Consider the following 18,190-nt stretch of genomic DNA (forward strand, 5'->3'; position numbering starts at 1 on the left):
GTGCAGGCCAGGGTTTCTCACCCTCAGTTTCAGCCTTAGCACATGGACAGCTGAGGTCTGATAATCCTCCATTATAGGGGACTGGCCTGCGCATTTAGCAGCATCTCTGGCAGCCTCTATTCACTAGATGCCAGTAGCACCCCACCCCCACCCCCTATCAGGACAATACAAAATGCCTCCAAGTGTCCCCTGGGGAACAAAACTGTGAACCACTGGTCTAGGCTAAGCTTTTTTAACTTTTCCTGTTTGGAGGCAGGGGATGAAAAAGTTGATTCTTTAGATTCTAAGATCCAAAAGGAGAAACTCCCAAAGAGGTAAACAAGATGCTGTGACTGGCTAGAAGTCAGGGAGGAGAGCAAAGGCGTGGGTAAGCTCAGCTGAAGAAGAGGAAAATCTCAAAGACTGATGAATACATCTTACTCAAAAGAATTTGGTGAACATAGAAAAGTATCCAAGATGTAATACTAAGTGAAGAAAACATGTTATAAAGCAGTATGAGTCCAGTATGAACCCAACTTTACAAAAAGTAGATGCATATTTGAAAAAAATGCACAGAAAAGGCAGACTGCTTCAAGGGGAAGTGCAGCCAGCTGACCAGCCCATCCACCCATCCACTTTCCACATCCACCCAATCCTTCATCCATCTATCCACTCTTCCATCCTTTCACCCATTCACATCCACCCAACCCATCCACTCATCCATCTATATATCTAATCTATCCTATGTGTAATTCCTTCCTTCCTTTCTTCCTCCCTTCCTTCCCTCCTTCCTTCCTTCCCTCCTTCCCTCCTTCCTCCCTCCCTCCCTCCCCCACTCCCTAGCTGCTGGTCCTTTAAACAGTCTGTCTGCAGCCTTGGGGAGCTGCAGAGAACTATCCTCAGATTCCCACCTGAGGACAGAGACAGGCATTGACTGAGCTCTGCCCAGGGGCTATAGACTGGCAGCAAGTACTTTTCTTGGTCAGCTCCCCCAGATCATGGGGCCTGAACTAGTGACCTTGGCTTCCCTAGAGCCAAATTCTTCCAGACATATGAACAGCAGCAGCAAAGAGGAGCGACCGCGCCTCTGTCACTCGGCAGCCCTATGTGGCCACAACAGGCTGGGCTCGAGACTCACCGGGCGCTTGGTGAGGTCCCAGTTGTGGATGATCCTGGCCGGGATCACTGAGGCATCGTCTTGGTGGCAGATGTCACAGTAATAGAGGCCAGAGAAGGCACAGAGCTTGGGTCGTACAAACGAGAAGCCGATCTGCCGGGAGCAGCCTGGGGAGAAGAATGGAGGAGCATGAGCAGTGGTGGGGCCAGAGTCAGCTCCAAAATGACATGGATGCTACAAAGCAGAAAGGGCCTGCTATTTAAAGAGAGCAGAAAGATAAAAAAGGAGCATACAAAGATAAAGACAACCACTACTCATATTCCCACCACCCAGAATCAACAACCCTATTCATTAATCTTTACAACAAAACATTAAGAATTATTGTCACTGTTTTATAGCTGAAGAAACTGATGCACAGAGAGGTTAGGAAACCTGCCCAGTCACACAGTTAAGTGGCAAAGCTGGATCAGATTTGGGTTGGGTTAGTGTAGAGCCCACACTCTCTTATTCTTGGTGGCCTCTGTTCGATGTTACCACTGGTGCACAGCAATGCCAGCCTCCTCGAGGTCCACCCTTCCCCTGGGGCTCAGAAATGGAAGAAACAGAGTTAGAGCCTCAGCAACCAGGGATGGACCTAGGGACATGAAGCTCTCCTCACGGAGTGGGTGGGAAGCCAGCAGAGGCAGGGCAGTCTGGACACTGCCTGGTGCCAGCTTGAAGCCAGAGCTGGCTGATGCCCCAGGCCAGGGGTGGGAGGACCAGCTTCAGCTCCTCTGCTGGAGGTCCCTCCACAGCAAGGGGCAGAGGGAGCAGGAGTGGGGTGTGCAAAGGGAAAAACAAAGGCCTGGCTCAAATCCTGAGCACATGCCCAGCCTCCTACAGGGCCAGGGAGAGGGTCCCTTCAGCCTCCTCAGGACAGGAAGGGCTGTCTCTTCTGCTCACCAGCTGTCTCATCCTGACTTTCACCGAAGTTTTGCAAGGTTCCAATTCAGCTACCACTTGCTGTTTTGTGGGGTTATCACAACATTAAATGAGGTTTGGAAAGTGCCCTATAAACTACAAAACAAGAGCCAGATGTCAGCAGTTGGTGTCTGTCCAGCTACTGGGCTCTGCTCACAGGCAGAGAGGCCTGAGCTGCTCAGTTTCAGTTTCCAGGGGGGCTGGTGGCTGGTGGGCATAGGGAGAGCCCCCTTGCAGACATTCACACCCATAGCGTGGGAGCCCTCCTCACAGCCCTGGGGCCCTGGCCTCCTCCCTGAGCCTGGTACCTGCAGGCTGAGGGCCAAAGTGTGAGTGTCAGAGGCTGGCAGGGAGTGATGGGTGAGCAGGGGCTTGAAGATAGTTTCTGCAGGAAGCTCTGCTCTGCCCAGCTTCTCCATCCTCCAGGGGGACCAACCACAGACCACTTCCTTCCAGACGCCTGAAGCAGGCTTTCCCTTTCAGTCCCACAGGCTCCGCCCTGGCAGGATGGCTTCTAAACCGGGTGCAGCTGAATCTCTCCCTTTGGCACCCAGCAGGACAACTTCCTCAGTTCACCCAGCATGATGGAAATGGTTATCTGGATTGGGGAGAAGAGCTAAAAACTGACAGAGCAGTGGAATCCAGCCTTGAAAGCAAGGGAGTGGAGAGGCCTGTGGGCACCTGGCTAAGAGTGCAGGTTCTGAGACCACCAAGTCCTCATCCGGCTCCACCATTACTAGCTGTGTGAACCTGGGACAGGTACTTACCAGCCCTGTTACTCAGTTTCCTTAGCTGTAAACAGAGACAATAGTAGGGTTGTCGTGAGGATTAAATGACTCAATCCAAACAATGCATCTATCCCAGTGCCTAACACAGAAGGGCTGGATTTGATGGTGATAACGACACAGCAGAAGTACTGAGGTAGAAGAATATCCATAAAATATTCCTAAGTAGGAAAAAGCCATGTTGCAGAACAACAGCTGTAGCTGCGCTGTCTGAACCATGACCACGGGCTACAGGTGCCCATTTACATGAAAATACCTTTACACTAAATCAAATTGGAAATTCAGTTCCTTAGTCACAGCAGGAAGCCACATTTTAAGTACTCAGTAGCCACATGTGGCTTGTAGCTACCATGCTGTACAGCACAGATCTAGAACATTTTCATCATCACAGAAAGTTCTGTTGGACAGCACTGAGTACTATGAGCCCATTTTTGTAATTTAAAAAAGTTTGTGTACACTTGCAAAAGCTTGCAAAAACATTTGGAAGGGTACCACGCCCTTGCTCCAAGGAATATAATAGTGCAGTAGTATGATCATGAAGGGGACGGAGAGCTCAGCTCCCAGGAACTCCCTGTGCAGAGAGCAGTGCGCAGCAGAGATGCCACCGCAGGTCCCACCCCTCAGCAGGGGTGCCGGCCCCAGTGGGTGCTGCGGAGGAGCAGAGGCTATTTGCTGCAAACATCCTCGTTTGCTGCAGCATCCCAGGGGTGGGCTGGGGGCACGCATGGAGACGGGAAGAGGTGGAGAGCCTAAAGCAGGAACTCCACCGCAGGCAGAGTGAGGCCGGCGGGACAGGAAGTGGACACCTGCACAGAAGCAGCCCTGGGAGTCGAGGCCTTTCTCCGTGGGGATGGCCACCAGGTACTGCAGCAGGAAGCCATTCTCCCGCGTGGCGAACTTCAGCACCTCCTGACAGTTCTCATCCAGACTCCCGCCAAGTGTCACTGCCTCCTGGGCTGTCTCCAAGTAGGACGCCAGGACCTTGCGCACCAGATCTCTCCACAGGGCGGCCTCCTCAGCATTCCCAGCCTGCAGCTTCAGGACGGCCTTGGCTGTGATGATTTTGAAGAAGGATGGGCCCCCAAGGCTTGTGTCTGGCAGGATATCTCGGATGGTCTCAACTCCATGGCTGTCACTTAGCATCTTCTCGTTGTTTCTCACTCAGAAACATTTCAGAGACTCCAAGGACAGGGAGAAAATATAGGGCATCCAGGTCCTGTCCGTGTACAGGTACAGCAGAGATTCTTTAATAGCATCAGGCTCGGGAATCTGAGAAGAGGACCAGTCCAACTGCGTGCCCTGGAGGGTTTCAGCCTCTGAGGGCAGGTCTGAGTGGGAGGGGTGGCCACCCTGAGGGGCCTCTGGGGGGTCTTCGGGCTGGTCTGGGTACTGGATGTTCACCCACTCCTCCTCTTGCTGGGGCCGACACTTCTGTAGTGCCTCCCGCACCCGGTCCAGCCAGTCCTCGGCTTCATCCTGGGAGGAGGCTCGCAGGGTCAGCTTCTTGCCAGAGAAGACCAGCTCGAAGCGGCCATCACTGTGGGCCGGCCCCACAGACTCACAGCGCAGCAGGGAGCAGTTCTCCACACAGGTGTGCTCCTCGCCGCTCAGGTAGAGGCGGAACTCCAGTGGGGAGAGCTCGCAGAAGAGTTCCTTCCAGATGCCCATCGCCCCCCGCCGCTCCACTGTGCCCAGCTTCATGAGACTCCGGAACGGGTTGGACAGCCCTGTAGGCAGAAAGAGGCACGTTAGACATCGGGCCTGTCCCTTCACCACCCAGGATAATCCCAGAGTCCTGTAGTGGGTGCGGGCAGAGTGGCCACCATGAGAACACAGGCCTCACAGGCCAGAGGGGAACATTTTCTGAGAGCCTCCCTCCCATCCTCACCCCGGTTGTTGACCTTGTTACTGAATTTCCCTGTGAAAATAAAAGCATTCAAATGCTCAAGTCCACGTCCCCCTCCCTACACACCACTTGCAGCATCTGCACCCACACACTGACTTCCCCCATCACAGACTCTGCTTCTGAGGCCAACCCCCCATTTGTGCATTTGTGCGGGGGTTCCCCCACCCCCGCCTATTCAAGGACAAGAATGTCTCTCCAGCAGTCCTCCCTCCCTCTTCTGCGTCGCCGTTTTCTCCTTTCTCTACTGGATCATTCCCACCAGCCCATAAACACACTGCTATTTCCTAGCTTTAAAAATATCTCTCTTGACTCCACTTGCATCTCTAATTACCACCCTGTTTCTCTGTCCCCTTTCCAGAAGCCCTCCCTGAGGAGGTGTCAGAACAGTCTCTAGTTCCCCTGCTCCTATTTTTTCTTGAACCTGCTCCAATCAGGCTTTTGTCCTCTCATTCCACAGAAACTGCACTTGGGAAGGCTACCCGGTCCTCCTTGTGGCCAAGTCTAAAGGCCAATCCTTGGTCTGCATCTGGCCTGACCCATCAGCATCACTGGACACAGCTGATTCCCCTTCCTTTGGTTCTTCTCTGTATCACTGGCCCCTCTTCTGTCTCCCGAGCTCCTCCTCTCGCTGGCCTCTTGATGCTGGGGGCACCAGGGCTCAGCCCTGGGTTCTCTTCTCTGTCAACTCCCACTTCCTAGCTGATCGTCCCTGGTCTCAGGGCTTTATGCCAACAACTCCCCAATTTTTATCTCCAGCCTGGACCTTGCCCTTGAACCTCAGATCCTGATCTCCATCTGCTCCGTGTATGTCTAATAGGCTTCTCAAAGTTGACACGTCCAAAAACGAGTTCCTGACTCTCCCATTCCAAACCAGCTTTTCACCTGATGTTCTTCATCTCATAAAGTGACAAAACTTCTCCCTTCCAGCTGCTTGGGCTAAAAACACTGGAGTTATCTTTGATTTTCTTTCTTTCACACCCCATATCCAATCCATCAGCAAATCCTGCTGGTGTACCCAGAATTGTCCACTGCTAACCACTTCCACCACTACCTCATGGATTCACTCCACTGTCATCCCTAGCCTGGCTTATGGCAAAAGCCTCCTAATGGGTCTATGTCCCCCTATAGCCCTTCAATAACTGAGCCAGGATGACCCTCACTCCCTTTTAAAAGACAAGTAAGATCCCATCTCTCTGCCCCAAACACTACAAGGGCTGCCATCTCCTTCAGAGCAAAAGCTCACATCCCTTCTGTGGCCCAAGAGGCCCTCTGTCACTCTGACCTCATCTCTAGCCATCTCCTCCCCATCACCTCTATTACAGCTACTCTGGGCTCTGTTGTTTCCTGGACATGTCAAGCATGTTCCCATCAAAGGGCCTTTGCACATGTTCCCCCTGCTTGAAACACCAAGATCACCTCGTGCCTCCCTCCCTCCCTTCACTTCTCAAAGATCACCTTATCTGTGAGGGTTTCCTTGTCCATCCTTTACAAAATGGCACACTGCCCACCTCGGCAATCCCTGATTTACTGTTCCCCACAGCAATTATCATCACTCGCCCACACTGTACATTCACCTGTTAATTTGCTGATTTCCTGTCTTTCACACTAGAATATAAATTCCATGAAGATATGAACTTTGCTTGTTTCCCACCATGTCTCCAGCACTCAGGACAGTGCCTGGCACATCACACGTGCTCACTGAGGAATTCCTGAGGGAGTGAGTGAGTGCTCCCTGCTCCCTGGGGGTTGGCCACCAACCCGGGGGGCCCAAAGGACACACACTTCTCTCTCCCAGCCTCGAATGACCTTAGAGATTTCAAATCATTGCATGGGGTCTTCCTACGCTTCAGGGAACCTGACAGCCTCGGCAAGGAGCACACCTCTGGTATGGTTGTAATCATCACATGGGCACACGGGAGCCAACACGGAGACCAGGGCTCTGCCCAGAGTCTCCAAGCCAGTGCCCCTGGACCTTGGCCAGAATTCTCTGCTGGGTCATGCCAACAGAAAATGAGAAGAGAAAGAGACTGCCTCTAGGACACACTTATTGGTTGGTTTGTTTCTGAGGGTTACAGAAAAATTAGATTATGGTTATTTAATGCTTTCTGGAATTTCACAGGGTGTGAAGATCAAGCTGGCCTCACTGTTGACAGCACACAGGGAACTGAACAAACAACAGATCTGATAAACCCCACCAGGGCTGTTAAACCATTTAAGACAAAGGCCTTGGGAAGGAGCAGTTGAAACACCTGGGCCTTCAAGAGGGGGAGGATTTGCTCTGGGCTACAGACAGAATCCGGAGGTCTGCATATTCATAAGATTATCCTATGCATCGTCTGGATAATCATAAGATTCACAGGGTAGTTTCAGGGAAGATATTTTCCGCCTCAATATAGGAAACTGTATTGATGTACTCTGTGGGCAGTTTCGAGCATCACTTTATGAAGATTTTATGAGAAAATATAATACTTTTCCTGAAATGGTTTTCTGAATTACTCAGCAAGGATGCTCCTGATGACACTTTGGGATGAGGTTTTTCTTGTGAGAAGACACCGCCCGACGGGGTAATGGAAAAGAGGACTTTCAAAGTGTTTTCTGAAAGGCACTGGCCCCGCGCACGCCGGGAGCCCTGCGCACTGCCTACCCATCTGCCTGCGGTGCACCACCCTGAAGTGCTTGTGCTCCCGCACCGCGGCTGCCTGGCCTTTCCTGCTTCCTGCAAAAGGCACACAAGCTTTGTCTAAGGCCTCCGTGGAACAGCTTCTTCTTGGCCCTTGAGAAAAATGCCTGAGGACACCAGGCCTCAACTCAGGAGTCCCTCTGGGAGAAGCTCCACCGGGATCTGAAGGGCTCTCTGTGGGCTGCTCCCGGGGAGGCCGGTAGAAGTCGTCTTCTGAGATCCAGCTCTTGCTTTTCTATTAGGAAAGAAGGAAAGATGGGTTGTTTTTACAGTTTTTTAAAAAACATCATTGTTGAGACCTGATTCACATACCATAAAATCAACCCATTTACAGTGTACAATTCAATAGTTTTTGCGTATTCAGAGTTGTGCAAGTATCACCACAAAGTTTAGAGCATTTCCACTCTCCCTCAAACCCTGTACCCATCAGCAATCACTCCTTGTTTCCCCTCAACCACTCCAGTTCTAGGCAACCAATAATCTACCTTCTGTTTCCATAGATTTGCCCACTTTGGACATTTTGTATAAACAAAATCCTACAGCGTGTGATCTTTTGAAACCGGCTTCTTTCCCTTAGCTTAAAGTTTGTAAGGCTCATACACACTGTGGTGTTTAACAGTACTTCATTGCTTTTTATTACCAAATAATATTCCAATGTGTGGGTGCACCACATTTAGTTTACCTGCTCATCTGATGTACAAGTTTCTCTGTGAACTCATGCCTTCTGTTTTCTTGGGTACATATCTAGGACTGGAACCAATGGGTAATACGATAACTACATCTAACTTTTGAGGAACTTTCCAACTGTTTTCCTAAGCGACTGCACCATTTTACAGGTATGAGGGTTCCAGTTTTTCTGCATTCTCTCCAACATTCGTTATTCTCTGTCTTTTTGATTACAGTCATCCTGATGGGTATGAAGGGCAATCTTACAGCTTTGATTTGCATTTCTCTAAGGTCTAATGACACTGAGCATCTTTTCACGTGCTTATTGGTCATTTGTAGATCTTCTTGGGAGCAATGTCTACTCAGATCCTTTGCCCATTTTAAAACTGGTTTATTTGTCCTTTTGTTCGTGTGTTATGTTAGGGGTTTGTGTTCCCCATATCCCCAAATCCTAACCCCCGAGTACCTCAGAATGTGACCTTATTTGGAAGTAGGGTTGTTGCAAATGTAATTAGTTAGAATGAAGTCACACTGGGGTAGGGTGGGCCCTTCATCCAATGTGACAGGTGTCCTTGTAAGAGGAGAAGAGACACACACACAGAGAATTCCAAGTGAAAACAGAGACACAGACGGAGACCACCATGTTATGACAGAGGGAGGGATGGAGTGAGGCATCTATGAGGCAGAGAACGCTGAGGACTGCTGGTGACACAAGAAGTTGAAAGACTCTTCCTCAGAATCTCCAGAAGGAACCAACTCTACCAGCATCTGGATTTTGGAATTCTAGCCTCCCAGAACTATCAGATACAGTAGTTCCCCCTTATCTGTGGTTTCACTTTCTGTGGTTTCAGTTACCCACAGTCAACTGCAATCCAAAAAATTACGTGGAAAATTCCAGAAATAAACAATTCATAATTTTTCACATTGTGTCCATTCTGAGCAGCATGATGAACTCTTGCACTGTCCTCTCCTCCATCCCGCCTGGGACGTGAATCATCCCTTTGTCTAGTGTATCCTGGTTCCTGGTCACTTAGCAGCCCTCTCGGTTATCAGATCTCCTGTGGTATTGCAGTGCTTATGTTCAGTAATCCTCACTTTACTTAATAATGGCCCCAAAAGCACAAGATGAGAGATGCTTGCAATTCAGATCTGCCACAGAGAAGCCATAAAGTACTTCCCTTTAAATGGAAAGGTGAAAGTTCTCAAATTAATAAGGAAAGAAAGAAACTGTATGCTGAAGTTGCTAAAGATCGACAGTAAGAACAAATCTTCTATCCTTGAGATTGGGGGGGGTCAGATAATTAGGTTTACTTATTTACTTATTTATTTATTTAAATTACTTTTTAGAGGAGGTACCGGGGATTGAACCCAGGACCTCGTGCACGCTAAGCATATGCTCTACCACTTGAGCTATGCCCTCCCCCTATCCTTGAGATTGTGATGAAGGAAAAGAAATTTGTGCTAGTTTTGCTGTCACATCTCAAACTGCAAAAGTTACGGCCACAGTGCATGATAAGTGCCTCGTTAAGATGGGAAAGGCATTAAATTGTAGAATATACAAATATGTACAAATTTGAGAGGGAGACCACATTCACAGAACTTTTATTACATTATATTGTTATAACAGTAACACTGGGGGTCTTGGAACGTATCCCTGCGGATAAGGGGTAACTACTGTAATACATTTCTGTTATTTTAAGGCATCCAGTTTATGGCACTTGGTTACAGAAGCCTGAGGAAATGTGTGTGTGTGTGTGTGTGTGTGTGTAAACAGAGCCTGTTCTGACTGGAGTAGGATGGTTCTCTAGGACATTAGTCTGCCATCCTCTCGGTCTCCCGGCTTTCCGAATAAAGTCGCTATTCCTCGCCCCAACGCCTCGTCTCCCGATTTATTGGCCTGTCGTGCGGCGAGCAGAATGAGTTTGGACTTGGTAACAATTTCCCTAGTTATATGGGCTGTCTTTTCACTTTCTTGATGGTGCCCTTTGAGGCACAAATTTTTAAAATTCTGATGAAGTCCAATTTACCTTTTTTCTTCTATGTGCTTTTAGTGTTGCATCTAAGAAATCACTGCCTAAGCCAACGTTACAAAGATATACTCTTCAGTTTTCTGCTAAGAGATTTATAGTTTTAGCTCCTACATTCAGGTCTATGATCAATTTTGAGTTAATTTTTGTGTATGTGTGAGGAAGGCATCTCCCTTTATTCTTCTGCATGTGGATATCCAGTGCCACTTGTTGAAGGGGGATAGAGGTTTTCAATACTGCTTGTAGGGTTTGAGATGAGCGAGACACGGGCAAGCAGGACCTGGAGACCTCACTGGCTGCCCCTGCTCCCCACTTCTGAGCAGGCCCTGCCCCTCCCCTTCTGTTGCTCTCTCTCTGAGTCGGAAGCTGCTCACTGGCCAGGGGAAGTGGGGTGGGTCTGGGGTTGTCAGGAGGCTTGTGGGAATGGATTTTGGCTCCTTTTTTTTTTTCCGCTATTTCAAGTGTTCCCTACACCTTTCTGTGCCTAAGTGTGGACAAGCAGAGGCAAGGAAGCTGGCTAGATGAACTAAGTGGCTGTCCACATAGAGGAAATGAGTCACACAAGGGGGGGGACCAGCCCAGCTGTTTTGCTAAGTGCCACCAACCTCACCCTGAAGTTGGTATTTCCAACCCCTAAATTAAGATTGCTCTCCCTGCTCCCATAGACAGGGAAGGGGAGTAGGTCTGGGGCTGCCCAGAAAGATTGGTTTGGACAGTTTAATCCATTCAGATGCTGTAAAACTCCTTAAGCCAAGTGTGGCGAGTTCCAAGTCAGGAGCTTGGCGCGGGGGTGGTGTGAGGGGGGCTCAGAGCTAGGCCTTCAGAGCTTCCTCCAAAAAACTTCCTTCTGCCAGTGACAGGACAGTGTGTCAATCAGGGTGGCTGCTAGCGACAATTTACAACTCAGGATTCTGAACAAAGTCTGTCTAGGTCATCAAGACCCAGGGGGAATCTCCCCATGGAAAATGGGCAGGAGGGGCATCACATGGCTGTCCGGGCAGCTCACAGCCTGGCACACACACCTGGGAAATCCTGTGACTTTCTATCCCCTGATCATGGCCCTAATGGGAGAGATTACTCTCTCTTAAGACTCAGATCAGGGGTCATCCATCACCTCCTCCTGGAAGCTTTCCTTACTCATCCGCAGCCTACACTCCCTTCTACCCACCCTCAGCTGGGTTTGGGACCCTCTGCGGGCTCCCATGGCATTTTGTGCATATCCCCATCTGAGCACCTACAAAGCTGACTGGAATGGTCATGTTTCTTTGTGCCTAGCGTGGAGCTATAAAAGATGAGGGAATAAATCTCGACTATCCGAATGTCTTTAACATAAAATAATAAGGATGGGGTGAGGGAACAAGGAAGAAGACAAATGTGAACTTTGAGAAGGTGTAAGTCACTGGTGAGGGCTTCTCTCTCCATGGCAGGGACACTGCTAGGAAATGTTCACATCCGGTCCAGTGAGCATAGGCTGGCCACCAGGAAATGGTACTCTAGGGAAGATCTGTTGTTCCCTTAAGCAACAGAGAAAAACAGCAGGAACACTGGGCCTTTGGAGCTTCTACACGTGGGCCTGGACTAAGCTCTGTGCCTGTGCCCCTCTCCGGGGCCCCCAGTCATAAAACGGAGTGGGGTGGTGAGCTTATCACTGCTTCCCTTTTCTCTCTCACCTTCCTACCTCCTGCTCACTCAGGGCCCCACATCTGGCCAGGTCTCTGCTCCTTTCACAGTGGGGAAAAATCACCATTGACCGAGGCTCTGAGCAGCAGCTGCCACCATGTCTTGAGATGATCAGCCCTCAGCGTGTGTTGCTGGTTTCTTAGTCAACCTTCAGGGTCTTGTGGCATTCTGGGCCCTGAAGTCATCTTCAGGACAGCAAAAACTCAGAATCTGACCCACACGTACACAGCTCCAAGATTTATACCGTCATACTCAATAAATGGCACTGGGTCAATAAGACATCCACATGGAAAACAGCTACCTCACACCGTATTCAAAAATGAATCCCAGGTGGATAATAAACCTCAGTGTAAAATGTAAAATATTAAAACTTCTAGAAGAAAATACAGGGATTTTCATAGCCTTCATAGCCTTGGGGTAGACCCAAGATTTTTAAAATAGACACAAAACACGTTAATCAAAAACAAAACGACTGATAAATTGAAGATCATTAAAATTAAGAACTTCTGTTCAATAAAAGATACCATTAAGACAGCTAAAACGCAAGCCATAGACTGTAAGAAGATATTTGCTATATGTATTTTTTCTCCAATAAAACACACATCCATAGCATATAAAGAGCCCCTACAAATCAATAAGGAAAATATATACAACTTAATTTAAGAATGAGACAATGACTTTAAAGGACACTTCCAAAGAGGATCAGATGGCCCAAAAGTAAATGAGAAGGTATCAATATCATTAGTCATCAGGGAAATGCAAATTAAAACCACAGAGAGATACCACTACTCACCTATTAGAGTGGCTAAAATGCAAAATATTGACAATACCATTGACTGTGATAAAGAGTGATGGAAATGCTCATATAGTGCTAATCTGACTGTACATTCGCACCAGCACTTTAGCAAACTATCTGGCAGTCTCTTCTAGAGCTAAACATGTGCCTGCCCGGTGACCCAGCAACTCCATTCTTAGATGCAAACCCAGAAGTGAGTGTGGAGATTCACCAGAAGACAAGTAACAAGAATGTTCACAGCTGCTTTCCTCCTAACAGCCAAAACCTGAAAACAACCCAAATATCTGTTAACGGGAGAATAAATAACTACATTGTGATATATTCCTACAATGGAAAAGAAGGAACTAGAGCCTCAGGCTATAGGGACAGATGAATCTCACATACACAGTGTTCAGTGAAAGAAGTAAAAGAGCACATAGTGTATGAGGCCATCTCTATGAAGTTCAACAACAGGAAAAACTTTAAGGACTAGAAGTCAGATGATGGTTTCCTCTGGAGGGGAGCAAGCAGTGGGAGAAGCCACGAGGAAGCCTCCGGAAATGTTCCATGTCCTGATCTGGATGGTGGTAGAGTGCACACATCATACATAATTATTCACTGAGGTGTACACTGAAGACCTAGGTACTTTAAATATATTGTTCCTCAAACAGTTTTAAAAGGGGAGAGTTTGGACAATTCAATGGGGGAAATAATGGTCTTTCCAACAAATGGTGCTGGTACAACTGTACTTCCACATGCAGAAGAATGAAGTTGGACCCCCTTCTTAAGGCATATACAAAAATTAACTCAAAATGGATCATAGATCTAAATGTAAGAGCTGAAACTATAAAATTTTTAGAACACATTGGAGTAAACCTTCATGACCTTGGATTAGGAATGAGTACTTAGATAGGACACCAAAAGCATCAGTGACAAAAGAAAAAACAGACAAATTAGACTACATTAAAATTAAAAACTTTTATGTTGTAGATGATACCATTAAGAAAGTGAAAAGACAACCCACAGAATGGGAGAAAAAAACCCTGCAAACCACTTGTCTAATAAGGGCTAGAATCCAGAATATATAAAAAACTATGATAACTCAATTTATTAAATAACCCAATTTAAGAATGGGCAAATGTTTTGAATAGACATTTCTACAAAGAAGAGACACAAACAGCGATAAGCACATGAAAAGATGCTCAACATCATTAGTCATCAGGGAAATGCTGATCAAAACCATCATGAGACACCATTTGTCACCCACTAGGATGACTACAATAAAAAACAAAAACAAAGACAGTAAGAACTGTTGGTGAGGATGTAGAGGAATACACTGATGCTTGAAATATAAAACGGGTCAGCTGCTTTTGGGAAACAGTTTGGCAGTTCCTCAAAATGTTAAATATAGAGTTAGCATATGATCCAAAAATCCTACTAATAGGTATGCACCCAAAAAAGTTAAGAATATATGTCTAAGCAAAAAATTGTACATTAATATTCATAGTAGCATTATTTATGACAGCCAAAAGGAAGAAAAAAAGCCAATGTTCATCAACTCATGAACAGATAAATAAATGTATACTCCGTACAGTGGGATTGGTGATGGACTATTACTCAGCAACAAAAAGGAATGAACCTTAAAGACATTTCGCTAATTGAAAGAAGCTAATCACAAACATCACATATTATATGACTCCATTTATGTGAAATGCCCAGAGAGGCAAATTCAGAGACAAGGTAGATTAGTGGCTGCCAGGGGTTGAGGGGGGTGAGGTAGGAGGAGGGGAACAGGATGGGCAGTGATTGCTCATAGAAGTAATTTTATGGGAGATGAAAATGTTTTAAGATTAGATTGTGGTGATGGCTGCACAATTCTGAGAATATACTAAAAAAAAAACCTGAATTATACACTTTAATTAGGTGAATTGTATGGTATGTGAATTATATCATAATAAAGCTGCTAAAAAGGGGGTGGGTGGACCTCTTCTAGTCTATTTCATGGCCTTGGTCCAACCCCTGAGTTATAGGATCTGGAAGCTACAGGCCAAAGGAGAAACATGTACAGACAGAGCTGAAAGAGAGACTAAATCCCCAACATGAGCCCCAGACAGCAGCTGGGATGAGCTCTGGGTTTCATGTGTCCATGTGCACGTGCACACCAATTCCTACTTCTGCTTCCCATGACTCAAGCACAAATGTGAAATGGCAAAAGAGCTTGGGTTCACAGCTTTGGCTGCTGCTTCACTGGGCCCACAGTTTCAGCCTTTCTCCAGCTGCCAGGCTCTCTCCAGGACATTCCCAGGCTGGTCTGGATTGGTTTATTCTACAACAGCACTGTCCCACAGAAATACAATGCGAGCCACATGTGTCATTTAAAATGTTCCACTAACCACATTAAAAAAGTTTTAGAGGGGGAGGGTACAGCTTAAGTGGTAGAACGCATGTTTAGCACCTAGCAGGTGGTCCTGGGTTCAATCCTCAGTACCTCCTCTAAAAATAGATAAATAACCCCCCCCAAAACCAAACCAAACCAAACCAAAAAACAACAGATGCATGAATATATGTATCTATATGCATGACTGGGACATTGTGCTGTACATCAGAAACTGACACATTGTAACTGACTATACTTCAATTTTTAAAAAGTTCTGAAAAACTGTTGAAATTAATTTTAATGTTATTTGAAATACGTATCTAAATTGTTCCCATTTCAACATGTGATCAAAAAACATATGAACGAGACATTCTATGTTCTTTTGTTCCTACCAAGTCTTCGAAATCCAGTGGTTATTTTACACAGCTTATTTCGGTTTGGACGAGCCACATTTTAAGTGTTCAGTAGCCACATATGGCCAGCGGCTGCCAAAGTGGACCATGCGGTTCTAAATCTGCTTCATGTTGCAAAATGAGTATTTTCAAAGCCTAGTATTTTATAAACATGTGAATTTAATAACAAGTACTGAGGAGGAAACCAAATCTCTGTGAGGTGAAGTGAATTGCTCGAGGCCGTAAGCTGGAGAGGGGCAGTGGTTAAGAGCAGAGAGCCTGCTGTCAGCTGAGAATTATCCTCTCCACAGGGTCCACGCGCAGATGACAGGAGAAACCCACAGGAAGTGATGGGCACAGAGCCTGGCTCACATCCACCACTCACCAAGAAACCTTCCCTCCATCACCATGAAGCTATTAATACCAAATCATGCAGGGACAGGGGACTCAGGGGGAGAAGGTGGAGACCACTTGGGGTCACTAGCTGGGGAAACCCTGTACCAGTTCTGAGACATTCACCAACCCCCTGCAGCCTCGCCGCCCCCATGGCTTGTACCACTCACCGGACTGGTGGGTGAGGGAACCACAAGGCTCAGCCTAGGTCCGTCATCCTCTGGAGGCTTCTGCTGGCTACTCCCTTGGCCGACGGCTCTGGTCGTCTCTCTCACAGGACTAGGAGGCTGCTGGTCTGAAGTGCTCCCCGAAGGGCCAGCTTGGGTAGTGCCCAGATGCAGCCGGCCCAGGGGGCCAGGTGCCTGGGAAAGCGGCTCCTGCTTGGGGCCACCATCTTGAGTCCCAGGGAATGCCTGGGCGGGGAGGGGCTCTGCAGGTACATCAAAGTGCAGGGGTGTGCTGGTGTCAAGGCCGTGGAGGGAGAGTGAGGCTGGCAGCGTGGGGATCTCCGTTTCTCCGCTCAGTCCGTTGGTTGGTACAGAGTTTACCTGGGCTTTGCTGAATTCCGACAACACCCTGGAAGTTTTTAAACAGAGAAACCTGTATGACAGGCTTGTCAGGTGGAATGCCCGAAGCTACTGGGGCGGTGGGAAGAGTGGAAAACTGCTGTTTTGTGATTGAAAAAACAAAACAAACACCCTCTTAATGCTACCCTCCTAGCTCACAACCACACAGCCCTCCTCACCTGACACTCCCCACCGAAGCTTCTTTGCAGCTGGGACTTAGGTAGATTGAGTGGGCAGGTGAGCTGTGGGGTCCAGGATCTCAGGTGAAAAAGCTCACAAAGCAGAGAAAAGGACTTGATGTGAATGGGAACTGACTGCCTTTACCTTCTGAACAGGCTAACTGTGGGCCTGGAGAGTTCGCTCAGCCAAATAAACAGTGGTGTGGGCTGTCATTGCCCCAGGCTGTGCTCGGCAGAGCTTTGGTGGACAGTGTGTCTCAGCGCTGGGCTCCCCGACAGCACAAACAGTTGAGGCACCAAGACCCCGCTCCCTGGGACGTGGACTTGGGTGAAGTGAGGACTCACTTTGTTCCTGGAACAGTAACTGGGCAGCAGGGATGGGGTGACGGGCTGGGTGTGGAGCCAGAGAGGCCTCACATTCCCAGAAGCCACTGCTGGAGGACAGTGTCTACAAGCCGTGTGGTGTTGGTACCAGCAAACACAGGGTGTGCTCCCGATGGGACTGGTACCTCCTGCCCCTCAGTGGTGTTCTGGGGCACAGGGAGTCAGTGTTACTGCCTTATGTACACACACACACACACACATGCACACACACACACTTCTGAGGCTTCTGGAACGTGCACTGGCTAGTGGCTGCTCCTCCCTCCCTCTCCTGAAGCTTCCAAGAATCCAAGTTCTACTACTGAGATAAACCTATTAGCTGTCTCTTCCTCTGCTTATGAATCTAGTGGAGGACATCATGGACAAATGCAAGTTCAGGTGGCAAGAAAGCTGTCTGGAGTCCAAGAGATCCCACACATCTGCCCGAATGGCTTAGACTGAGTCCAGAAGACACATCAAACTCCCCTTAACAAGGGCTTATGTAAAAGAGGATTTTAGAACTTAGGTTTTCATCTGGTTGTCTTTTAGGCGAGCTCTGCTTTTATTTACACCATCATAACCCCAAATGATGTTTCAAGACATTTTCCTTAAGTACAAGTGACCAACCCATGCATTTCTGGGCAACTGATTTTCAACATGGGCACCAAGACATTTCAGCGGGGAAAGAATAGTCTTTTCAACAGATGGTGCTGGGAGAAGTGGAAAGTTCCATGCAAAAGAATAAAGTTGGACCCCTATCTCATACCATATAAAAAAGTTAACTCAAAATGGATCAAAGACCTAACAGTAAGAGCTAAAACAATAAAACTCCTAGAAGGAAATAGGTATAAAGCTTCATATCTTTGGATGGGGCAATGGTTTCTTACATATGACATCTAATGCATAAGCAACTAATAAAAAATAGATAAACTGGACTTCATTAAAATTAAAAACTTTTCTGCTTAAAATGGATACTATCAAAAAGTGAAAAGACAATCCATAGAATAGGAAAAATTAATGCATATCTTCTATGCAAAGATGATCCTATATCTGGTAAGGGTCTAGTACCCAGAATATATAGAGCTTTTACAATTCAATAATAAACAAATAACCCAATTTAAAAATAGGCAAAGGATGTGAATAGACATTACTCTAAAGAAGATATACAAATAGCCAGTAAGTACATGAAAAAGTGCTCAAAATCATTAGACAGTAGTGAAATACAAATCAAAACCACCATGAGATACTACTTTACACCCACTAGGATGGCTATAATGAAAAAGACAGAGAATAACAAGTGTTGGCAAAGATGTGGAGAAATTGAAACTCTTCTATACTGTTGGTGGAA

The 18,190-nt window shown here is 47.2% G+C and overlaps 1 protein-coding gene across 1 annotated transcript in view; it reads right to left on the reverse strand.

Annotated features, from left to right (window-relative positions):
- Window positions 1-822: 822 nt before the first annotated feature.
- LOC140686138 (pleckstrin homology domain-containing family M member 1-like) overlaps window positions 823-18,190 on the reverse strand; it is a 33,041-nt gene continuing 15,673 nt past the window's right edge. Inside the window, 4 exon segments of the mRNA XM_072939014.1 lie at window positions 823-1,263; window positions 3,648-4,568; window positions 7,392-7,662; window positions 15,908-16,313. Coding sequence (XP_072795115.1) covers window positions 1,070-1,263; window positions 3,648-4,568; window positions 7,392-7,662; window positions 15,908-16,313 — 1,792 coding nt within the window. The 3' untranslated portion in view covers window positions 823-1,069.

This window comes from Vicugna pacos, chromosome 16, assembly GCF_048564905.1.
Source record: "Vicugna pacos chromosome 16, VicPac4, whole genome shotgun sequence".
NCBI lineage: Eukaryota > Metazoa > Chordata > Mammalia > Artiodactyla > Camelidae > Vicugna > Vicugna pacos.